The following is a 25,771-nucleotide window of genomic DNA, read 5'->3' on the forward strand; positions in this document are numbered from 1 at the left end:
TGCTCATGTTTAGCTGAGTTGAGAATGGTACTAAATAGCACCACCTCAGAGAGGACTGCAGATCAAATAAACTGTATTCCTTTTTTTTTTCTTACCTTTTACCCCTGTGGGTGACTGGTCTACATAGAGTAAGAGGTTTTGGCTCCTAGATGCCCATAGCTTTAAAGAGCAGCTTAAAAACAAGGCTGGCAGTTTCTGTGTTAGGTATCTTATATTCATCATTCATTGTGGGCTTACACAAAATAATGAACTTTGAACTCATGGACTTCATTGTTCTAGAGTGAGCCTCCCTTCTCAGTACAGCACAGGCCAAGTGTACTCTTTCTTTTGTAGCTAATACTTATGAGAGGATCTAATATTGATAGCTAATACAATCTTCTCTGATGGTAGAGAAAGGTTGTTACAGTACTGAGGGTTTCAAATTGTGTCGTTCCTGAATGTGCAGTGTGCTACAAACTGGTGAAGAACTCAGTTTCTCAAGCTTTTCTTTTCCAAATACAGAATAGTTCTTACTGAGCTTATTTACAGAAAATCTGACAGTGGTTTCATCACTGTGCATCAGTGTTTACTGGCTGCCATAAAGGTAGAAGAAGTTGTTTCAGTTACACATGGACAGATGGTTTGTCTGGCCAAAATATGTGACATGTTGATACAAATAGGACTAGTACCACAAATCACAGCTATCCTGTTCTTTCTCAGATGGCTAGCATCTTGTACGCTACTGTGCAGAATAGGATATATCCAAAATGTTGCTGAGACGAAGCTGTGCACTTCACTTACACCACACTGGATGCTTATCTTAGGAATGCTGCGGCGCTTTTGGCAGCATTACTTCCTTGCCCACAAATAAATCTGATGTGGTGATGCACATTTTCTAGCTAGGAGGTGGTACAGTGTTGCTTGTGAGTCCTGGTCTTAAATAACTATCTGTAACTTTACTGTAGTGCTGTGATATGAATCGTGGCCTCACAAATGGCTGCCCTGCACTGGAGACAATTCAGGCATAATTCCAGGGTAGTACAGAACTTAGCAGTCTCTTCTCAGGAAGTTGCTTGTGAAAATGAAGCATAGTGCTTGGTTAGCAGCTGTAACTTTTAAACAGTGAATATAGGAAGCACAGTAACTTTGTTTCCACAAGGAGTTCAAGGTCCTTTGACAAATTAGAGAATCAGGTCAAAGCAAGTCACATGGCAACATTAACCTCAGGCACTGAACGTAGACAAGATTGTAAAATATATCTAAGAGTTGAAGTTATGGAAGAGCTAGGTCTAGTAAACTAGGCCTGAAGTCTGTGAGTGATTTAAGGAAAAAACAGGAATTTTTGTTGTAGGATTTGAAGTGTAGGTTGAATATTAGTTAAGTTGAAGCAATTCAAGAATGAAGTTAAACATTGTTTTCATTTTTTTTGTCATCTCAACACATGTGCATAGTGTTTTATATTTGTGCCTATCTAAAGGTGTTATAGAAATGCTTGTTCAAGCTGAGTGAGACTTACGTTGGAAGTGGAAGGAGGCAGTGTTTGGACAATCCCAGAATTTATTAATTCTTTGAGTGGATGGAGAGGGCAATCAAATGTTCTGGGTGTTCCTAATACATTTCTATTGTATTAAAGGAATCCTCAAAATTACAGTTCTCTTTATAACATACCAAAAATTATGAACTGAGCATTTAGTGATCAATGCCAGGAAAATGGGAGTGAGGTATTGTGTTCTTATAAAAGCACATATAAAGCAAAGATAAACTTCCGTCTAATGCTCCGGGAATAGCATCCTGAAAAGTAAAGAATAGAGAGCAACAGAGGATAGTCAGCCTGTGGGGAAAAGAGAGTGAGTTCAGTGCAGGAATTAGGAGAGTGTAGCAAGGAACAGCTTCAGGGAACGGAAAGGGAAACAGAAAGGCCATCCCAATCTTCTTCATGACTTATTATTCAATAGCAGAAGCATACTTCAAAGATGGCAAGTAAGGGTTCAAAATAAAACCAAGTCAATGTGTAGCAGAACTCACTGTGGTTGATCTCATCTTCGTACTTGGAAGTTCAGCGTCTTCGATGTCTTGGTAGCTGTGTGCTGCTTTACTCCAAGCTTTCCATTTTTTAGATTAAGTTGAGGTCCCAGGAAGGTTGCTGTGTTGTTTTATTTCAAATGCACAACCTTTTCTTTTTTTCTTTTTTTCTTTTTTTTTTTAATTTAATGTTGGGGAGGGGAAGAGTTGCATTTTCTATATATCATTTTAGTCACATTTCAGCAAATTCTAATACTGCCTTCCAAAGAGTGGGAGCTGAGAACCACATGTGTCTCAGTGTACAGGATGCAGTTGTAACAGACCGTGCCTTGCTAAGTACTGGTATGCTAGGGAAATGCATAGCTACTGTGAATTGGGAGCATTCTGAAGGGAGAGAGGTAGTTTGCAATAGGAATACTTTGCTTCTGCTCAGGGCATAGTTTTCTTTATAATGATGCTTGCTCAGGTTACTGTGAGAGACAACATAGGGTGTGCATAAGTAATGATATGCATTTTTGTATATTGAAGATCTTTTAAAATCACTTTGTATCGTATAAACAGAGTATGTGTATCTAAGTGCAAGAGAGAGAACTGTGTTGCATTTGTCTTGTGAATATGGCATGCTGATTTTTTTTCTAAGGAGTTGTGGATAACTGAATTCTAGTGCAAATTTATACAATTATCTGCCTGCAACTATAAGGCTAGAGAAAGTAATTTAGAGAACTGCTGAAAAAAGTAGCCAGCGTGTCTCAGATATTTTACTGGATTGAATAGTTCAAACTTACCAGTTTTTCATCTTTAAATACAGTAGCAACAACTCTACAGATGCTACCATAGGAAAATAGGTGTTTCATTTTTTTAAAGCGATGAGACTTCAGGCGTGTGAAAGACCCACTTTTCTACAAGCCAAAAATGCACAAAGGAACTGAAAAAGGGAAAAGAAAAGATGAAATTACAGGAGGTTAAGAAATTTAAGACAGATGAACAGCAGGTAGCAACAAAAGAGAGAGGAAAAACAGAACATAAAGGAAAGAAAAGCAAAGGACGAGTTGTACAGAAGAGGTGGAGAAAGAAATGAGTGTAATGGGAGTGGTAGGAAGAGCTGCAGGACAAAAGTCATGAAGCCAGTAGGGAGGAGTACTGGAGTTGTATAACTTGGTGTTTCTTTGAGCTTGGGAGGGGCAAGGAGCAAGACTTAGTAGGAGGCACTAAGGGTGGGGTTTGTCTTTGGTTTTGCCCAAGGTGTTTTCCCCCTAGTTTCATGATGGTGTAATGTCTTTTACCTACCCTACGTTCAGACAACAAACAGCAAGGGACTATTGAAAGTTTTTAGAATGAATAAGAGAAACTTTCTTGTCTAGAAAAAATATTCCACAAAGGAAAGTAGAAAGTGTTGATTTTTCCAGTGTCTGTAAGTTTTGTAGTAGTGTGAAGATGTTTTCATAAAAATAGTAAGGCAAAAATTGCTTTTTGTACTTAAATACTTGTATGCTGATAATTGGACCTCATGGGGACAACAAATTGAATTTAAAAACTACATAACTGAGTCCTGTTTTTCCCTCTATTTTCTCCTTTTTGTCCTTTCTTTCCATAATCACTCACTACTGTGGTAATCATATACTGGAGATGCTATAAGCATTAAATGCTGCAGAGTGGATTTCAAGCAAGGTATATGTTTTTAGGATTTGCCTCAAGGGATTTTGAGAAATGCAGCAGTCATGTCCTATGTCCGTGTTTCATGGCAGGTTGATTCTTTTTCCTGAGCCTTGAAAGCAAGAATGTTTGTCCATGTGAGGTTTTCTTTAACTTTGCTTCCCCTAGTACCTTGACCTTATCTAACCAAGTTTATAGGAAACTTTATACCCAATACCACAGTGAAATTCTGCAGGTCAAGATGCATCTTAATCCCATACTACCATGTTGTTAAAGTGATCTTTATTTTGGATTACCTACTGGTGACCTACCCCTGATACGGATCAGTGCTGATGTCAGGTTCTGAACAAGTACAGAAGATGATGCATTTTGCACCTGACAATGAGGGAGCCACCTCATCGAGCAAATTCTGAGTAACCTTCATGAGAAACCTGTGACATGTTTTAAAATCCCCTGGACAGAGTCTGAGTCATAATTGTCTGACTGCACACTTACAGAATAAGCATTTGTCAGAATGATTTTTATCACTGTGCCATGGCTGATTTCCATATATAATCCTTTGCTGATGGAAACTCCCAGACTCTGAGCTGAGAGTGTTTGTTTCTGTTGGGGTAGGCTATTTCGTTTGTTTGTTTTCAGTTTGTGTACTAATTTGTGTTGACTGAAACTGATCCTGATGATGAAACAAAATGAGGTCTTCAGCTATTCTGTAATGTTGAAAGGTTTGTCGACTCCATTAGATTAAAACCAAGTCTTTTTACAATGTTTTGGATATATGTAATATATTGCATGTATTTATTTGTTAAATGTATATTTTTAAAAATACATTTTTAATACATTTAGTGCTTTTTCTTTTTCTCCCCCTTTTGGACTTCTTCAGTGCGGTTTATTTTGTGAGACATAAAGAAACCAGACAAAGATTTGCCATGAAGAAAATTAATAAACAAAATCTCATCCTTCGAAACCAGATCCAACAGGCTTTTGTTGAGCGCGATATCCTGACATTTGCAGAAAATCCTTTTGTTGTCAGCATGTATTGCTCCTTTGAAACAAGACGTCATTTATGTATGGTCATGGAATATGTAGAAGGTAAAGTGTCTGTTCTGGTTTACAGGGAAGAGCAGGTTTTTGTCACACCAGAAAAGAAATGTAATCCCTGCAGTACACTGGAAATACCCTGTGTGTCCTCTGTACGCTGGCACTACAATTCAGGATCTAAATTTAAGAATAAGGTGGCTTTTTTTTCCATTCATTATCCCTTAGTGAGGTCTTTTAAAACACTTTTTCTCCTGCTATAATGGGGGATAACTGATCTTTGAATAAAGTTTTTCGTAGACTGTAATTATAAGCATCTTACCACTCAAAGTTCATGTGAAAATGAACTTTTCTGGAGTTCAGATTTTCATTAGCATGTCTTGCGGTATTTGCAATATTTTTTGCAAAGGAAGAGGAAGAAATTCGGAAAGGTGCTGACGTTGGAGGAAGACAGCGGACAAAGACTGTGAAAGATGAATTACTTGCAGCTGAGGCTGTGGTTCTGAACTGTTTTTTGTTGTTGTTGGTTTTTTTTTAAGTAGAAGCATGGGTTTTATTGGTTTCCAGCTGAACTCTTGTACCACTCTATCCCAGCTTCATGCTGTTTTTTCAGTTCAGTAGTTAGTGTGCTTGCATGTTAAATTGGGTCATCTGACTGGAAAATCAACATATATGACTGCAATTTGTGTCTGCTTCTGCAGCATATATGGATTATGCTTGTACACCTCAGAATTTATGGCATCATTTGGAACATTTGTCCTGTTTCCACAGGTGGAGACTGTGCTACTTTGATGAAGAATATGGGTCCCTTACCTGTAGACATGGCAAGGATGTACTTTGCAGAGACTGTTCTGGCTTTGGAATACCTTCATAATTATGGAATTGTACACAGGGATTTGAAGCCAGACAAGTACGTATATAGAATATAACCAAAAGAGTACCTTGAGATGGTTAGATAAAATAAGAAAAGTGTAATTTTGCTGTACCAGAAATGTTTTGTTTTTTAATATCATAAATGTTACATGGATTTACAATTTCTGCCCAATATGTGAATTTTCATTATCTGCAATTACAGGAAATGTATGTTTCCAGAAGTGTTCTTTAAAGTCCTTTAAGATGGAAGAGGCTATCTGAATAGATAAAGAAAAATGTTCATGTTTTTTTGGCTGAATGGAGGGCTGAAATGTTTTTTTTTGCATATTGGATGTTAAGGAAAAGATCTAAGTATGCTTAAAAACAGGTTAATACAAAGTATCAACAACATGCAGGTTTTTGCTATTTGCATTTATAAAAGTAAGATTGACCACTATGGAAATCTTTCCTGTTGCTTTTTTTTTCTTTTCCCAGTATTTAAAAATACAGAGGCTTTCCACTATGTATTTGTAGTGAAAAATATGGCTGTTGTATCTCCATTAATCTTCTCCCCATTTCACTTTTTTTTTAAAAAAAAAAAAAAAAAAAAAAAAGAATCAGTCACATCTGTTGGCTGAAAATACCTTCACAGCATGACACCTCAGGCCGGTGTAGTGTTACCAGCTAACTTAATAGCTGAGTTCTTTTCAAATGGATGACCCAGCTTGCTACAAGCAGAAAATGCCCACCTCACTTCAAAAGCTGGATTAATTCTATTCCAGTTCTTTCAGAATTACTATTTCTTTTTGTTCAAATAATCTAGCATTAACTTTTAACACTTAGTTGATTCTCTAAGATGATGTGCAATTGCATATAGAAACTTCATTTACATCTTATAACAACAGTAACACGTTTGTGACTGTCATATTCTTAACCTGTTTTGTACTTGGTTAAATTTCTTTTTAATCTGTCTTTATATTTTTGCAGTGCTGTTGAAACATTTCCCTCTGAGTATAATAATAATAATAAGGATATAATTTTGAGTATAATAATAATAATAAGGATATAATTTTGCATTATATCACAGTAACTTCAAATCATTCTAATTTTCAGTTTATTGGTAACGTCCATGGGCCATATAAAGCTTACAGACTTTGGTCTATCAAAGGTGGGGCTAATGAGTTTGACTACCAATCTGTATGAGGGTCACATTGAGAAGGATGCCAGAGAATTCCTTGATAAACAAGTAAGACACAGCCTTTTTCACTTTTACATTGATTGTTTGAATGAAGTGATGTTTTGGCAGCAAAATGTACTGTAATACCACATAAGCTGTTGTTATTTCTGCATTGGTGTTCTGGTGGTGTGTCAGTTACTTCTTCTGATGCCCTGCAGATTATGGTAGTCTTTTTTCTTTCTACATTTGGGTCTATTAGTAAGATGAACAACTTAATTGTGTGCAAGTGAGCCTGTGAGAGAGACAAATGGAAAACTGTTTTTATAAGGAATTCAGAAGTCTCAGCAGAGTACTTGTGGAGCTCATGATGCATTGTACAACCAAGGGTGCTAAAATCCTCGATATGGCCCATTTCCCTTTAAGCATGCCTCATTACCATTGCTCACAATCTGTTCGCTGTAAAAGTTACTTAAGATAAAACTGTCACAACTTTCTTTTAAAGATAAGGATATGTTTAAATTAAATAAAATATTTGCTGTGACAGTCTCGCATGTATGAAAAACAAACTGTCCCTTACATGTCTGTCATGCAAATGTGATTACTTCTATGTGTAGATAGGTCATTTAAAAATGCATTATGCAAGCTCAACAGCCTAAAATATACTGAATTTCATTTTTCTATTTTTCTACATTATTTTACATTTCAAGAGGTACAAATGATATGACATAACTAGACTGAATTTCCCATCATGCTTGTTTTCTTTTGTTTTAGGTCTGTGGTACACCTGAATACATAGCTCCTGAAGTAATACTGAGACAGGGTTATGGAAAACCAGTGGACTGGTGGGCTATGGGGATTATTCTTTATGAATTTCTTGTTGGGTGTGTGCCATTCTTTGGAGATACACCAGAAGAGCTGTTTGGACAAGTAATCAGTGGTAAGGATCATCACAAAGAACCAGATTTCCTAGTTTGCTGTCAAAAATTTCAATTTATGTTAATAGTAAAGGTATTTATAGCTTTATTAATACACTAAGTTTCAAGCTAGTTTTGCTCAAAAAAAGACACCATTATTTCAATACTGTAATATTTGATTTGCTGTCAAAGCAGTAAGAATAAATATATATTAAAAGCTGGATTTACCATATATTGTTGCTGAGTACAGAAGTGCAGTAAAATAGAGTACAATGACGAAACTACACTGTTTGAAAAACAAAAGCAGAATTAGTAGAAAAGTAGTGCCTCCATGGCACAGTGTTTACAGTTTTTAGTAAAGAAATTATACCAGAGAAGAAATGGTTAAAATAAATTTGCATAAATGGGAAAATGCCTCATGACACAATGAAGAAATTAACAGAGATGTGATAAAACCCTAAAACAAATGTCTCTCAAATAATAAATAATGAGAAAGAGAAGGAAACAAATTCAATTCACAGATTGTTAATGATTTCATTCGTGATTGTTCTAGTGTAATGTTATTTCTGTAACAGCTGTTCTTCTTTCATTTAAAATTCAATAACCTTTTAGATCTTAACCTGCAAGCTGACCCTAAGTATTGTTTTGTGGCTTGTGGCAAAACTGAATGATAATTAAACAGAATCATTTACTATCCTACCTGCTGTTTCCATAAATTTCCCAGATGCATAGATGTAGAAGGCCTCTATTTATGCTGAAAGTTCAACAGAATAGCACCTCTGTTACTGAATATTTCCCAGTCTGTTTTACAGTCTGCCTAAAAGGTCCGCTAACTAAGACCAAAACAAACAAACAAACCCAACAGAGACAAAACTAAACTGAACCTCCAGTTCCTCATTCTCTGAGAACTCGTCAAATCCCCTTTGAACAAAAGGAATTAGTCTGTCATCATCTCACTTTTCGCTGCCTCTGACATTAAAAGCCAGACATGTTTGCAAACTTTAACGAAATGTATTTGAGAGTTGCCTGTAGTATAGCAGAACTGCCTTCTTATAAAACACCCTAGCTGTTTATGGATTTATAACTGTGCAGTTTTCTGATGTGATACACCAGAGCCTGAGTGGCAAGGAGAATCAACTGTTTAATTAATGTGAGCAGCAAATGCCGGCTTTGTTCTCAATGCCTCGTGGCTGCAGTGCAGCTTTATTCATGCTTTATTTTCGAAATCAGATTTAGACTGCAATGGAAGTTGTAGGCAGATAAACATGGAAATAACTCATGTTTTTATTGCATTTCCAGACACATGCACATGTGTTTTTATCTTTATGCTGCCTGGCTGGGAGGATGTGGGGGGATAGTTTAAAATTAATGACCAAATTTGACTTTAGACTTTATTTCACGTTGCACTAATTTTACACTTTATAAAGCATCATGTCAAATTATCTGTGGAAGTGTATTTTTGCAAACCTGATCCATTCCCACTTACTCTACAACACTGTTGGTCAGCTTACTTTCTTGTTTTAACGTTTGATTGTCATGCTTTTCCTTTTGATTTTAAATGTCTTCCTGAAATCATTCCTACTGTGAATATCTGCAAGAGAACTGTTTCCTTGGATAAGTTTCCTGTGCTAAAATATATGGTCCCGTTGTATTCAACTGAATAAGCCATGTTACAGAACCCAAACCATAGCAGAGTTTTGTTCCAGTTTCTGTTGGTGAAGTCTGCATTCAACTTGACAATCTACTCGTTCTAGCCCCCTCATCTTAGCTTCTTTCTTCTTTATTATAGTTTGTCTTTCCTCCCCTCAAGTTTTATGAGTAAATGGTGGGAAGCTTCAGTGTAAACTAGGTATCTAAAATGGTAGGGTTTAAAAATAAACCTCCAGAAATGGGTTACATTTCATGCCTTTTTATTTCAGTACCTTACTTCAAATTCCAAAATGCAAAGGTGAAACTCCTGTGTAAATTCTGATCATTATGTCTTCAATGGAGACCATTTTAAAGGAAAAAATCTAGGTCGTATAATTACAACACAATATTTAACAGCCTTCTCTGTTTTCTGAGGTCCTAGTATTCTGTCTCTCTGATGCTGAAATCCTTGTACCTTCCAAGAAACTTTTCCAGGGTTTTGTCTAAACCTGCAATATATTACACTTGTAGATGCAGCTTCTGGTAAAAATCAGATGAGAATAGCTGTGTAAGCTGTCATAAAGTTCACGTTGATCTTGAAACTGGCACTGTTTTCCACTGTTTAATTTAAATCAGGGTTTGGCAGAATTTTTATTCAGCACTACCTGGATGTTGCACAGTCTAATATTGTGACTGTAGGATTTAAGTGCAACTTCCTAAGAAGTACAAAAGGCTTAATAATGTGAGAATCAGAAGAGTGAGTTTTTTCCTCTCAAGCATGAGAGACTTGGAAAAAAGCTACATTGGCATAGATCTCTCCAGAGCAGAGGCCAATACCTCAGCCCTTAGTCATGGGAGTAATGACTTTAGTGAATGTCTAGCATTAGAGAACTACAGATGTAAGCAGTGACTGCTGGGTCAAGTCAGCTGTGTCCATCTTATCAGCAGTTTCCATTGAACAGAACTAAAATTTAAACCATAATGATTTGGCAGGGGAATGGGGGGACATCGGGGAAAAAGGACAACATACAAGCCTGATGAAATTTTGCAATACTTTTCCGCGAGCCAAGCATTGCTGTATTTTGCTGTTAAACACTGTTTTGGGTTAAAGGATACTTCTGACGAAAATGGGAGCATAAAAATAAGTTTACTAAATCTGTGTAGAGAATATTAAAATCAGAAGTAATTGGTATGCAACAGAGCAATTTGGAAAAGTTGTCTTAACTCTGACTTTACTGTTAGCTTACAATGCTAGCTTTAGATAGCTTTTTCTGAATGTTGGGATCAGAATTAAATAATAAGAAACAACTGTCTTTTTTGCTAGATGAAATCAACTGGCCTGAAAAGGATGAAGCACCACCTCCAGATGCTCAGGATCTCATTACCCTGCTGCTCAGGCAGAATCCTTTGGAAAGACTGGGAACAGGTTAGGAGAACTACTAAAAGTTTTGTTAGTGTCCTAGAAATATATTCACCACTGGAGCTTTTGTTCACTTTTTTTGGGGGGGCGGGAGTGGAGATGGGAGTTCTGGGAAACATTTGTCGGGGCAAGTAACATGACAAGCTGTTATAGCAGGGGTTAATTTACAGATTCAAACCAGTAATAAGACCTTAAACAGATGATGACTGTCCTTTTGTGGTGTTTACATTGTAGTCATTTATTCTTCTTTTACTTGAATTAGTAAAACAGAAACCTCTCAAACATCCAGTTAGGCATAGGATGGGATTACTTCATGAATGCAGTATTAAATAACTATACACAAAAATAGAGAAGGGGAAGACATATACAACTGATGCCCGCTTTTTCAGAAGTATCTTTACCTGGCAAATTGGTTCCTCCAGGCGTTAATCAGAAATGACTGTCTGAAAGGTCCTATCATTCTCATTCAGCACTATTATATTGCATGAAAAAGAATGGAATCAGAAGCACGAATGTTAAGGAAATAACTGGGTATTAGTGAGAATACAAACTGCCAGCTTAGTCTGCTGTGGTTATTCAGTGCCGCACTCATCCCGTATCAAGTGAAGAACCTTGCATGTTGTATCCAGCATAGAGAGCCTGTACTGGCTAAGCAACGCGCTGTGTGTCTGTGTAAGAGAGTTTATAGGTTTGTTGATGCAGCAGGATTTACATGGGAATTCGGGTGAGATGCAGTAATGAATATTACATGTTATTTTTAAAGTGTTAGTGTATGGTACACCTAGTCACTGACTACCATCCCACTGGGCAAAGCAAGTAAACAGAGCAAAAAAAGGCTTTCTGCATAAAAGAGACTGAATATAAACTATAGTCTTACTTGTAGTGAGTATTGTACTCCAGGAATATAAATACACTGGGACACTAAGGAAACCAAGTGGAAGGTTGAGTCAACATAACTACTTAGAAAATTACTGGCAAAACTTGAGTCCAGCAGTTAGAGTGTGATGCATATTTTTAAAGCTAAACAAAAAAAAAAGGAGCTTAGGGAATCAGTTTATAACTGTCCCTACCACAGCCATTCAGGGGGAACATGAGTATAGCCTAGACCCCAAGTACTGTTGACATGGTCTCAAACTACAGGTCTTCTTTTTGGAAGTGGTGTAGTGACAGAAATGACTGAACTACATGTCTCTTGCTCCCTGAGTACATGGAATCTATATGAACAGCCCTTAGCCTTCCCGGTAGCCGATGGTCTGGAGTAAGTGGCATGCTGTAAAGTTTGTTCTCTCTTGCCCCAGTGCTGAACAAAGTAAGAATGAGGGAGGTATGATGACCGAGATGGTTTCTCCACTTGCTTCATCTACTGTAGAAGGCACCACTGTTGAAGGCAAAATGAAAAGCCAGGGCTAGTTCTGTTCCCTTGTTTTAAATATATATGTTTTTATATATTTTACATATATATGTATTTAAACATATAACACAAAATACCTTTCTGGCATTTTCATTGTTTCATTGCCAGGATGCTCTTATCTGATCAATGTAGCATTAATGCAGGACTGTCAACCTGTGAGAGGCTGGATCACAAGTAAATTGGAAATTCTGCCTCTATTTTGCTGCAGCTGGATGAGAAAGTGAATTGGCTAGAATGAGGCTGGCTTAAGTACCGTAATGGTCAGTGCAGCTACGTGGAGCATCTGTTTAGTTTGTTTAGGGGCTGATTTCTTCTGACAGTTAGTAGTCTCTCAAGAGCTGGCAGTCTAAAGAAGAGAGTTCTGCAGTCATTCTTTGAAGCACAAAGGAGTGTTTAGAAACCACAACAAAGTTTTTTTTAAGTGTCAGTAGCAACTCACAGAAATGGAGGCTGCAACATGGCGGGTCCCATGGGGGCACTGGAAAATAACATGGTTTATCCCAGGCTCCACCATGCATTTCAAATGACAGCCCTATCTGTTTAATAAGTATTAGCTAGCTGCATAATACTCCGTGAAAACGGTAATTGTGTATTTGCTCAGGAGACCTGAGTGGCAGAGTCATGTTGAAAGAAGAGAGACAGATACTGTACTCTTCTGAAGAAGGAAAATGACAAAAAAAAAATCTCTTTGGGTCTGAAGTGTCTGATATCTAGTCAAGAATTACACCATTTGCTTTAACATCCCATTACTGTGTTCAGAAAAATTATCACTCTTTGACTAGTTATTTATGATTAGATATGATTTTGGTTTCCTTTGGGAAGATTTGGCTTTCATGATTTTTTTTTTCCCTGCTGCAGTCAGAAAATCAAAACCCAACCTAGAAATCTTAGCACTGACTTAGAGGTCAGTGCTGGAGAATTCATGCTTTTTCCATGGCTCTGTCCTGACTTAACATTCACCTACTGAAGTTTATGCTGCATATCAAGTTGGAGTAACTCTTGTGCTGTAGCAAATATGTTCAGTTTTCAGAATTAAATCGATGTTTATTAAAACATCTCCAGCCATTTCCCCAGGTATTTTCAGTGTGTTAATGTGTTATCGTTTATTGTTATTTCAGTATTTTGCGTTTTTACAGTTGTTGTCTGTTAATTTGAAACTAATGTAGTTGTTTAACACATTATAAAAAGTAGGCAGTAATCTATTATGAGGTAAATTATACATTATTTCCTATAGAATTTCTTATTACTGTCTTAAAAGAAAAGGAGTTCCTAATCAGCAATGATGTTTACACTGAGCAACAATTAAGAATCATTCTTTATTACTTTATAACTTATAATTACTTCATAACTCATGTAATGCACGTTTACTTTTTTATTTCAGACTAATGCGTGGCCAATGCATAATTAGTCTGGCCAGAAAAATAAAGAAGTTAAAAGGGGGAAGAATAAGAAAAAGCAATGCCAGCCCTGATGAAAAATGGCAACAAGGAGGTGCTCTGACAGGTTTAGGTGATACTAGTGAGAAAGGGCAGTAGAAGTTCGTACCTGCAGTGATGACTGTGCCTTTCCATGCTAATTTGGATTTTTTTGACCAGGGATTTAGTTGAGTTAATGTCAGTGGATTTGTTGTCATTTGCTCAGTGTTTTTCTCTGGCTCCCCCAGGTGGTGCATATGAAGTAAAGCAGCATCAGTTCTTCAGGAGCCTTGACTGGAATAGTCTGCTGAGGCAGAAAGCAGAATTTATTCCACAGTTGGAGTCTGAAGATGACACAAGTTATTTTGATAGTAGGTATTATATTGCATTAAAAAAATTCAATAAACACCTTGTTGAAATAATCACTGTCTTTGATTGTGTATTTGCTTAATGTTTTGAAAATTTCCTTTGCCAGAACTCTGGCAGCTGTGCAATTTAAGTGGTGGTATGACATTTCAGGAGAACTAATAATATAATTGTGCGTTCAGTTAATAATAAAGCTTATTACCCTTTTCTACTTGCCAATTCAAATAATTTATTACACTTGTCTGTAGCTCGTTCTGAAAAATACCACCATATGGAAACTGAGGAAGAAGATGATACAAATGATGAAGATTTTAATTTGGAGATAAGACAGTTTTCTTCATGTTCACACAGATTTTCTAAAGTAAGTAAAAGTTGCTATAATGTTAATACATATTTTATGCATAAATGTTTTGCTGCTTTTCTAAAGTTTAGAAATGTTAGATATGAAAGAGGTGTACAGGGTGTTCATGTACAATGTTTCTTGAAACATTAACTAAAATTTGAGTGAGAATGAAACAAGTACCATGAGTACCAAAAACATGAAAATATTGTACAAGAAAATTGTCTTGAATCCTTAAGTAGTAGAAAATGAAATAAATAGTTGATATTTTCTGTAGAAAATGCATGTGGGTTTTCTTTATGCATAGTTTGAATGTTGCTCCAGTTGTATCTTGCAGATGATAGCGTAACAAAGATTACAGTACTAGCCTATAGTAGCGGTGAGCTTAAGTGACAAACTGTAGAGAAGAAGCAAAATAGTGGTCAGCATGTGATTTGGTCAAAAAAAAAAAAAAAAAAGTGGATTTGAGTGAGTGATTTGAATGCTGTGAATTGAAGACAAAGCTGAGTGTCCAGAGGGGAAGAGATGAGAGCTAATTATTGCTGGGCAAGGAATGCAGAATGGACATACTTAGGTAATAGTGTAGATGAAAAATTGGCAGGAGATAATGGATTAAGAAGCAGAATGCCTAATGAGCATGCTTTTAATAGTAGACAGCAGTGACTTTCAAAAGCTTTCTATTAATGAGCAGTTTGTTTAACATGTTCTAGGAACTATTGAAAGGTATTTTGAAAATGTATGTTTGTTTGTATCTTGTTTTTTATGGCTTATGCTTTAATTAACTGGTATATTTTGTAGTGGCTCTGCAGTACCACTTATGTATTGTATCTGTGATAGCATGGAGGAGCAGAGACGGGAGTTGTAGATACAGTTATTTTCTATGTAAACTATTTTCACTTGGCGGCATGTTTCAAATTCAGTTATTAGGAAATGATTCAGTCCTTTTGAAGATACCTTGGACAAGATAACTTGGCTCTTTGGAGATAACTTCAACAAGAGGCAGTGGGAGCCAACACAAGAAGTTCAGTCTGAACCTAAGGAAGCATGTTTTTTACTGGGAGTGTGACAGGGCACTGGCATAGGTTGCCCAGAGAGGTTGTGGAGTCTCCCTCCTTGGAGATTTTCAAAAGCTGCCTGGACGTGGTCCTGGGCAACCTGCTCTAGGTGTTCTAGCTTGTTGGACCAGGTGGCCTCCAGAAATCCTTTCCAACCATTTGATTCTGGGATTTTGTGAGCTTCTACCCTCTTGAAAGCTCTGTTCCACGATAATGATTTAGTAAGTTAATGTCATTATGTCACTGTGTCCCTAGCTGCAACTGCCAAGCTGTAGAATATACAGCTGACAATTTCTATATGCTGTTTGTCAGCTAAATAAACAGACTTCTGAAATGTTAAGAATTTACTTTTTCTAAATCCTTTAGCCAGGTAATTTATTCTTTACTTCTGAGTCTTAAATTCTTAAGAATTTATTCTTTAATTCTGAGATTCATTTGTCTGCTTTCCACATCTGACTGGTAGATACTTAGTTTCCTAGGGGTAGGTTTTTTTTTTTCTTTTGTGATTTTATGGTTATGAGTAAATTCAGCATTTGCATTGATCCTGTGACCTGGAGACCCCAAGGCAATGGATTTTGTTTGTAGTCTTGTGGTTCACACAGTGAAATGCAGAGAAAGCTGATGAATTTGTAATGAGAAGAGATACTATTCGTGACCCTGTATACGGAGCCAAGAAAGCAAAACATTTTAAGAACAGAAAGTATAGAAATATAAGAAGGCTCAAGAATTTTGAAGTTTACACTGTGAAATACTGTGTAAGCATTTAGAACATGCAGAGTACCACTTGAAATAAACTTGCTTTCCTGAATATCTTTTTACATCAAATGTCAGTGATGAGGACTTTTCTATATGTTTGTGTGTGGTTTGTTTGTTTATTTCTTCTGTTACAGGTTTTTAGTAGCATAGACCGAGTCACTCAAACACAAGGTGAAGAAAAGGAAGATACAGGAGACAAAACAAAGAGTGTAACATTGCCTTCAGTGGAATCTTTAAGCTGGAGTTCAGAATATTCTGAAATGTAAGTAGAAGGAAGTGGTCCACATCCTGCTAGACAGCTAGCAAGCCACCTCATCTCAGTTAACTGCATGAGAGTTTGCTTATTTTTATTGCAGACAACAAATATCTACATCCACCTCCTCGGACACTGAGAGTAGCAGGCAGCGACATAGTTCTGGTTTACTGCCAAAGCTGGCCATATCAGCTGAAGGAGAACAGGATGATTCTACCTGCTTAGTGAGGCCCCGGGAAGAACAGGAAAAGCCTCCATTAGTGAGCGAGGAAACAGTGCAAGATGAACCTGAAGTAACCACTCCAGCAAGTACCATCAGCAGCTCCACACTATCAGGTAATTCAGGGTGGGTCTCTTCACTGATGACATTAGAAACGGTTGTGAGTCGTCTTTGTTTAGCACTTACATTCATGGATTTAGAAATCCTGCATTTCAGTACTGCTTAAACGAAAGTATCTCAAGAGGGCTCTGGTTTGGAGAAAATGAGTCATAGGTCCCTTAAGCACATAAAGCACTATTTTTATACCTTCCCATGCCTAGGTTGGTGATTTTTTGATTGATCATCCTGGAGTCTTTCCAGCTGATCTGTATAGCTATTTTCTAACACTCTGTGCTGCACATGTCCTCTCCACATCTACAGTTTTGTACCTCAATAAGTTATCTCAGGATAACCCTTGTATTATGTATCCTTTCTATTCCTATACCCATGATTTCTCTTGTTGTCTGTATTTTCTTCCCTTCCACCCCCCATTTCTGGGAAAACATCCTCAAGCCCATCCAGCTGTATAACCATTTCCATCTTCTTCTCTTGTCCAAAATCTTGAGTGTGCTTTCTAAGCTGGGCTCACTCCCCTCCTCAATGTTACGTTGATGGAGTTAAGCATAGCAGTCACAGATGTTAACTCAAATTGCTTCTTGCTCTTTCATAACTTATTGATTATACTTAAGAATAATTTCATTTTTTTTCTGTGGTGGTGCATTAGGAACAGGATATTCTGTGATCTTGAAGAAAAACTAGGTATTAGTTTTGTTCAAAGGTCAGAGACTTACTCTTCTTGCTTGTTTCATAAGGTCACACAACTTTACTGTGGCATCTTTGAAGAAATCTTTCACAGATTCACTTGGCGTAGGGTCTTCCTGTTTTGTTTGTTTGTTTGTTTGTTTTTAATTGCTTGAAATCCCGTTGTCCTTAACTGAGCATTGTGGAAAATCATTACCTATGATAGACTAACACCATTGTGGTTGTATATTGAGTTTTGTGGTGCTAGGTATCTTCCTCCTTGTGGAAGTGATAGAAAAACACTCAAAGAATAAAAGCTGTAGATAGTAATTAAAAATTTAACTATAATTAGTGTTTTTAATGATTTTGAAGTTGTTAAGCTGACAACTTTTGTAGGATTGGAACCTCTCATTTACTTTAGGTGAAGTTCACATGAAAAATAATTGTATTAATCATAAACTTAATCATTAAGTTCTTCAAGGTGAGCACTGCATAATGAGCTACCAAACTTGCTTCTGCTTTTGTCTACATTTTGCTTTAGTCAGTGACTACACAACGTTGTAGTCACTGTTGCATTAGTTCATTCTGTTAACCTCTATGCGTATCTGAAAGAATTACTCAGATTTCTGAAGCGTTGTTCTATGGACATGTAGACAGAAGGAAAAATTACCACTTCACAACAGTACAGTTTTTCCTCCCTGACTCCCATTTTTTCCTCAATATGTTTATTCCTTCTTTGTACAGTTGGTAGTTTTTCAGAACACTTAGATCAGATAAATGGAAGAAGTGAGAGTGTGGACAGCACAGATAACTCCTCAAAACAACCCAGTGAAGTTGCATCTCATGTGGCTCGTCAGCGATTAGAAAGCACAGAGAAAAAGAAGATCTCTGGAAAAGTCACGAAGTCCCTTTCTGCAAGTGCTTTGTCCCTCATGATTCCAGGAGGTAGAGATAAATCTGTTGATTTGAAATGTTGTGATTTGTTCATACTGCATGGTTTATAATGTAAATGTAAGATTTTGGAGAATCCAGAATGAATTCCATGTCAAGTTTTGTTTTTCCTTTTCTCATGATAATAATGGTCTAATCTAGTCAGACAGTTACAGCGGTCAGATCACACCTGAGAGACCACCTCTGACAAGCAGACTGTAGCTTAGTGGTAACTCCTTTGGTTTTGACCACATGCGTGTGCAGCAGGATGCAGACTTCAGTCCTGGTCCATCCTGCAGTATGGTTGTAGCTTAAATTCTGAGCAGTTTGCTATGTACAACTCCATTAATAACGGCTTTTCGGTTACAGCAGCGTGTTTGGTGTGGCTAGTTTTCTCCCATCTCCTGTAAGGAAAAGTGATAAACCAGAACAAAGTGTCCCCGAAGTGGAAATAGACAATAAGCTCCTTTTTCTATTACATTGGCTTGCATGGAGTGATCAACATGTGAAGCCAGAAATACTGCTATACATAAGTGGAAGTGTAGTAGCAGTAGTATTAAGTGTTTCCAGATGAAGCACTGAGACTTCATATTGTAGTGGTTCAGAATCAAAGTCCAAATTTCCCAAACTAAGTGATTTTTTTCAAAAGTGGGATTACGCATTAACTTCATACACTGGCCATATGCTGCCTTTAGACCTTAGGTGTAATATTTTAGTATCTGCTGGTGTGATAATGCAACCCCACTCTGCTTCATATGTTCATGCTTCATGCGTTGAGTCCACAGCCTGGCGGAGAATTTTATGCAGGGTTGTAGGCTTTGGTTCTGACTGGCAGAGGTGGAGAGAGCTGACATTGTACCTCCAAGTTGTAAAGCACGTGTGCCTTATGCTCTCTTTAATACCTTGGTGAGCAGATGCAGTGGTATTGTCCATGAATCTTAGAGAATTTTAAGAGGTGAAAGGACTGTCTGAGCACTATTAGTGCAGGAATTTCTGATTCACCTCATGATGTTTTCTACCCTTCTTCACCATACAATTTAAAAAACAGCATAGGCTTCCTGTGTAATATCTGTGATAAGCACCAACTAACCATGAGAATTTTTAATGAGATAAGTCAGGAGGAAGGTTTAAAGTCACAATTATAGAGGAATATTTTGCCTCTGCTTCAATGTGTACAACCCATTGCCCATGAAAAGAATGATTAGCATTTCTGTGATGCTGTCTGAATGTGAATGATCATTCTCACAGAATGCGTGTGAGAGATGAAGATGTCTTTATTTTTACAATGGGAAAGATAGTGACTGTGTGTTTAGCCTATGTAGGATATTTTCAATTCTGAAAGCATTGTGGCCAAGAAGCAGTCTGGGCTTGTTCTTTGTATAGACTGTTTCTTTCAAATAATCTCTCTGTCCCATAAGTCACAGGTGTTTTTCTGGTATGTCCCTATAGCACTTAGTACCATTTTGATTTTTTTCTGCTTGCAGAAGGTCTATAGGGCATGCTAATTATTCAGATTAGCTATCACAAGAGCATGGTACACATGCAGGCAATCTACACAGACAAGCAACACTCATTTATCAGTTTGTGTTCTATTGGTTCTTTTCACAGCTGTCAAAAATTGCTGTGTTCAGAGATAGTATAGTCTGAATTACTGTGTTTATTAACTGGAGGTTTCTTTCAGTTTAATCTCAGCATTCTATGAAATCTGAACTTAGCTTTGGCTACACGTAGGAATGTTCTTGTCATGTTCATATCAAGGAAAATCTCATATATTACTTAATACCTCCCAAAAAAACCACCTTATTCACATTCATCAATAAAATAAACTACAACAACAGGTGGCCAGTGTCACTGATCATGTGGCTGAGAGTCACAGGATATGTCCCACACTATAGAGAGAAATAGATGAGGGCATCTGGGAATGTTTCAGAACCAGAGGGTGGTGACAGTTACAGCCCACTCTGGGTTTGGCTGGTAGTGGGAATTCAGCATTAACCCAGTGATAGCTATCTGTTGGAGCCTTTGGTGATTCAGATTCAGGGAGTCAGTATACTCAGTAGTGCCTTTGTTGACAAAGGCTATCTGCCCTCACATGACATTGCTTGGCACAGCAGACAAACCTGGAATGTTTCTGGGCTGCATTCCTTTCAAGAGCTGTCATCTTGTTATAGTCACCAGAGTATTTTTATTTATGCTGCAGCAATTGTGTTTACATTTGCGCAAGTGTGAGCACAGTGTGCTTTCAAAACAATAAAATAAAATGAAGCCATAATTGATATTGTTGTAAGAAAGTCTTGTGGTCTTAACTATCAGAATTTAGGAATGGAGATTTGGTACAAGCATTGTGAGTTACTGTCCATGTTCCAGCTAGATACCGTGGTTTAATTACGGTAGTGTTTTTAGATACGTAACTGAATCCAGAATACAAACACTTTCTTTAAAACTGCTGGTTGATCTGACAGGTGGTTTTGGGTGTACTCACGATAGCATCTGCTCCCAAAGTGATGTTCTTTTCACGTGTATTTATAAGGAAGAGGAATGAGGACTGTTCTTTCAGAGTTAGCAATGAGTGTTTTCATATCTAAAAGGAAAAAAACAGCCTACATCTAGCAAGTTAATGTTAGCATTAAGAAATCAGGGTTATGCTATGGGGGAATTAAATTTATTTCTCAAATTGGGTTTGTTGGTCAAGCTTCAAATTCACTAAGCTTCATGCGCAGTGAGGAGAGAGTCTTTATGCAAACACAATGAAATAATTTGTCACAATGGTGTCATTAAACACATGCCCAGTTTTGTGTATGTGTTTGTGTGTGCTCAGAATGTGTTCTTATAGGCACTTTTTCTTCCAGATGTGTTTGGTGTTTCTCCTCTGGGAAGTCCTATGTCACCTCATTCACTATCATCTGATCCTTCATCCTCCCGTGACTCCTCTCCCAGTCGTGATTCTTCAATTGCTGCTTCAAGTCCTCATCAGCCAATAGTAATTCACAGTTCAGGAAAAAAGTATGGCTTCACCATCCGAGCGATCAGGGTTTACGTGGGTGACAGTGATATCTACACTGTGCACCATATTGTTTGGGTAAGCTAAATCTTTTTCTTACATATAGCCAGAGAAAACTAGTGATATATTTGCTTTTGATCTTTTGTGTACATTGTCTTTGCTTTTTGACAGCTACTGTGTAAAATTTAATATTGTGCTGAACAGTTGTCTTGGAATGAAATTTGTGCCTGTGCACAAGGCCAGTGCTGGCAGTAGGGACAATTAAACCCATGTAATACACATCTTTGACAGGAGTAGTACCTGCCTATGACCACAGAACCATAGAATGGTTTGGATTGGAAGGGACCTTAAAGATCACCCCATTCCAACCCCCTGCCATGGGCAGGGACACCTCCCACCAGCCTGGCCTTGCACACCACCTCCAGGAACGGGGCATCCACACAGCTTCTCTGGGCAGCGTGTTCCAATGCCTCACCACCCTCTGAATAAAGAATTTCCCCTAACATCTAATCTAAATCTTCCCTCTTTTAGTTTAAAGCCATTTCCCCTTGTCCTATCCCTACACTCCCTGACAAAGAGTCCCTCCCCTGCTTTCCCGTAGACCCCCTTTAGGCACAGGAAGGCTGCTGTAAGGTCTCCCCAGAGCCTTCTCTTCTCCAGGCTGAGCAACCCCAAATCACTTAGCCTGTCCTCATAGGAGAGGTGCTCCAGCCCTCTGATCATCTTTGTGGCCCCTCTCTGGACCTGCTACAACAGGTCCATGTCCTGGACCTGGGGCCCAAGCCTGATGCTGACTTAACAACATGGGTCAATTTCATTTTTAGCAAATTTGGCACTTGTAAACCGGGTACTGTGGCTTAGAAAATGAAAGGGTTGGTGCAGCCCCTCTTTGACTAGGGGCAGAGTCTGCAAAACTAAGAAACTGTAAACAGAAAAATTTGAAATATACATGAAGTTTATTAAACTGCTTCAATTAAGGGATTCACTAAAGTCGGGTTACTTCCACATTTGACTGGTCATTAGGATAATTTAAAGTACTGATTTTGTGTAGAAATTTGCAAATCAGTTTGAAATATGAAAAGCTTTGAGGATCTATCATTCAGGAAAAGGACTGACTCGGGAATAAATAATGTATCTTTCATCCTCTGCTTGCTACTTATTTGAATAAAGAGAGAGAGACAGGCTAAAGAATAAGACATCAGTTCTTGCATTTGCACTGGTTATCAACTTCCTCAATTGTAAACTAAATCTATATATTTCTGCAATTATATACATATATATATTTATTTTACAGTTGAGGTTGATAACCAATCATGTATTTTATATATTGTATATATTATACATAGGTATATATGTGTGTGTGTGTATATAAATGTTAAACATATTCCAACTACCTTAAAATAATTTTGAAAAATTCATTACAAATATATTATAAGCTTTGAAGTTTTGGATGATGTTTTGTTTCAAATATCCACTGTAGGTTTTGAAATAGCCATGCAACTGATGAAATAGTGTATCGTTCATGTTTATTCATGTTTCAGTCATATTGTTTACCTCTCAGACATACTAATTCATCAAGAACATTGAATGTTGAGAGTGGCTACATGTGACTGATAATAAATACAAAAACTGAAATTCTTGTCACTGGTATAGTGTCACATCAGTGAAAGGAAGGAAAGAAAAACAATGCTGTTGCATTAGAAGTGAAACCTTGACATTTTTCAAAACACTATCAAATTTTTAATATTTATATATTTTTAGCTCTGTAGGCCTCAGTAGTGGCTACATGACTTAAAATTCTTGAAGAGCTCATTTAAAAATATAATAACTTATTTAAGCCACTTTCAACATCATTTGCAATTTCTGTTCGTTTTGGTCCTTCATCACGTTCGTGCCTCATTGTTCCCTCCAATGGGCAGCCTGGTGAATTTGGTCCGAATACAAACAGCCCTCAGCTGTGTGGTGGAGTTAAAAATGTGCATTATGATTAGGGTCCTGTATGTGATCACTGCCTTAATTACATAAGTATTTCTCAGTGTCAGATATAAAGTCTTCAATTCAAATTTAAAATTCTGGCATGGGAACTGAATCACCCCTTCTTTATATCATGCCCTGCTAAGCAGATTTTACTTAGTATCAGCAGTGACGCCGTGTTTCAGTGAGCTTTGAAACAATTCCACATCCCATATAAGTACAAAAATCAAGTAAGCAGTTGATGATGAAATGATGACTTGTCAGATTTTTTTTTCTTCATTCATAGGATTTAATATCTGTAATATCTGTATTTCTTTGTTGTATTTAAAAGACAACCACTTTTATAGAAAGAATTGATTAAATAAAGCTACTCTTGAAAGTATGGAGAGTAGTTTAACGAGCATCCATTTTCTCCATCTGTGATTTCTAGAATGTGGAAGAAGGAGGTGCAGCACACCAGGCTGGTTTAAAAGCTGGGGACCTGATTACCCATATCAATGGAGAACCAGTGCATGGTCTTGTTCATACAGAAGTCATTGAGTTGTTGTTAAAGGTAACTCTTGGTTAACTGGGACACAAAAACACTTTGCAGTTCCTCACCAAGAATTGTGGGGTTACGTTCGCTTCTTTCAGAGATTAGCTATCAGGTTTTATGACTGTTCAAGTACAAACTCTAAGTTGTTATTGCAGTGATCTGGAGAGAAGTCAGTGACTCTATATATCTTAGTATGACTTTAGTTTCACTGCAAGGAACTGACACTGCTACTGGTATAAAGTCTATTTGGGTACTGACACAAAGATGCATCTCTCTTGAAAAACTTGACGTGCAGGAAAGCACTTCCGTGAATCCAACCATCTTCATCAGGTAACTCAAGCTATTGACGATAAGGCTACTTATCATTTTCTCTTTATCAAAGTGAAATCAATGAGGAAAAGTGGAAACAGAGAATATGAAATGTTTTATTTCCTGCTGTACAGGATACCTTTCATAATCTTTAAATAAGATGTTTCTATAGAAACTTATTTCTTGAAAACAGCAGCCTTGGTCAGTCCATGCTCCCTTTTATCTAGCTACAATTATTAGAATTTCTTATTGTCCTAAAGCTGGTTCTTGGTATGAAGTAGTTCAGAAATTTTGACAGCAATTTGAGAATTTTCCAGTCATCGTTTATGTGGCATAAATTAGCCTGGCAGCTTCTGCATGAAGTTCCCTATACTGCCAGCGCTTAGTCTGTTGCTGTTCTATTGCATTTGTGTTTGTACTGTAACTTCAATTTAAAGCCAAGAGGTCTTCTATTACTCTGCCTAAAGATTGTCTGTATTTTGGCAGAGTGGCAACAAAGTGTCAATTATGACAACCCCATTTGAAAACACTTCCATCAAGACAGGACCTGCCAGGAGAAACAGCTACAGAAGCAGAATGGTTAGGCGCAGTAAGAAAACCAAGAAAAAAGAGAGTTTAGAGAGGTGAGTAAGCTTTTTGGTTCATGATGAATGTGTGTTCTTGTGTGTGTGTGGACATAACAATTAATTTTAAAATGAAGTTAATCCAATTCCCTCTCATACTTTCTGCCCCTCTTTTTTACCTTCTGCTGTGAGATCCTGTGGGTGTAACACATTCTTTCATTCCCATTTTGCCTATAGTATATCCATTAAAATGCCACTTAAAAATTTTCCAGGGTTTACAAACCATTACAGGGAAGAAAATGAGTAACTGAGGTTGTGTCTTCATTTGGATTCACTATAGCTTTTTCTACTTCATTAAACTTCCTAGTACTAAGTTTATGTGTATTTTTTGCTTGATGCTAATGTTTACGCATATTCCCCAAATACATTGCTTGTACTGTATAGATACTGAGTTTTGGTGGGCTCTTAAATTAAGAAAATTAAGATTTATACTCCATAAGAAGTTAATTGTTGCTCTGAAATTCAGTGAATACATTTTAGTACAAATAGATTTAGTTAAAATATCTATCCCACTTATTAGCAATCAGGATATTTTCTGAACTTCATACTCTGCAGACAGGTTTGGTTTCATGCAAACATAGGTTTTATACTTCTTTTCATGTGGGGTACTGGGAGATTGAAGCAATGTCAGCCGCAAGAGCTTTGCCTGTGGTAATGGTATCTTTTCTGCATATTACGTTTTGATTAATGTTGTGCTCTTCTCACACTAGGAGAAGATCTCTATTTAAAAAGTTGGCCAAGCAACCCTCACCCCTTCTTCACACCAGCAGAAGTTTCTCCTGCCTGAACCGATCACTTTCATCAGGGGAGAGCTTGCCTGGGTCTCCAACCCACAGCTTGTCTCCGAGGTCACCTACCCCAAGTTACCGCTCCACTCCTGATTTTCCATCTGGTGAGTGTAAAAGAATGGAGGGCAGAGGAAAATTACTTGAAATTGAAGTATGTTCTGCTTCTTGTGAGCCCCCCAATGCTATCATGCTCTGCTGAGAGCAGTCAGCTCAGACAGACGTAATTATTGAACAGCAGCTGGTTTCTGTCTGGAAGGGGAAAAAAAGATTCTTGATGCAAAATCCAAAGGGGTTCTCATGATCCAAAAATGGAATCGTCTGCTAGGTTTGTAGT

General features: G+C 37.5%; 1 protein-coding gene across 7 annotated transcripts in view; it reads left to right on the forward strand.

Annotated features, from left to right (window-relative positions):
- The window catches only part of MAST4 (microtubule associated serine/threonine kinase family member 4), a 196,303-nt gene that overhangs the window by 165,526 nt on the left and 5,006 nt on the right, over positions 1-25,771 (forward strand). For 6 of the 7 annotated variants that reach the window (XM_050716231.1, XM_050716229.1, XM_050716232.1 and 3 more), the window contains 14 exons: positions 4,535-4,743; positions 5,461-5,599; positions 6,655-6,787; positions 7,490-7,655; positions 10,586-10,687; positions 13,756-13,878; positions 14,122-14,234; positions 16,159-16,286; positions 16,381-16,613; positions 18,022-18,222; positions 21,057-21,286; positions 23,613-23,735; positions 24,513-24,649; positions 25,360-25,541. In XM_050716231.1, coding sequence (XP_050572188.1) covers positions 4,535-4,743; positions 5,461-5,599; positions 6,655-6,787; positions 7,490-7,655; positions 10,586-10,687; positions 13,756-13,878; positions 14,122-14,234; positions 16,159-16,286; positions 16,381-16,613; positions 18,022-18,222; positions 21,057-21,286; positions 23,613-23,735; positions 24,513-24,649; positions 25,360-25,541 — 2,219 coding nt within the window. The remainder of the gene's footprint in view (positions 1-4,534; positions 4,744-5,460; positions 5,600-6,654; positions 6,788-7,489; positions 7,656-10,585; positions 10,688-13,755; positions 13,879-14,121; positions 14,235-16,158; positions 16,287-16,380; positions 16,614-18,021; positions 18,223-21,056; positions 21,287-23,612; positions 23,736-24,512; positions 24,650-25,359; positions 25,542-25,771) is intronic. The other variant, XM_050716230.1, reaches the window with a different exon arrangement.

The sequence above is a fragment of the Cygnus atratus genome, chromosome Z (genome assembly GCF_013377495.2).
Source record: "Cygnus atratus isolate AKBS03 ecotype Queensland, Australia chromosome Z, CAtr_DNAZoo_HiC_assembly, whole genome shotgun sequence".
Classification (NCBI taxonomy): Eukaryota; Metazoa; Chordata; class Aves; order Anseriformes; family Anatidae; genus Cygnus; species Cygnus atratus.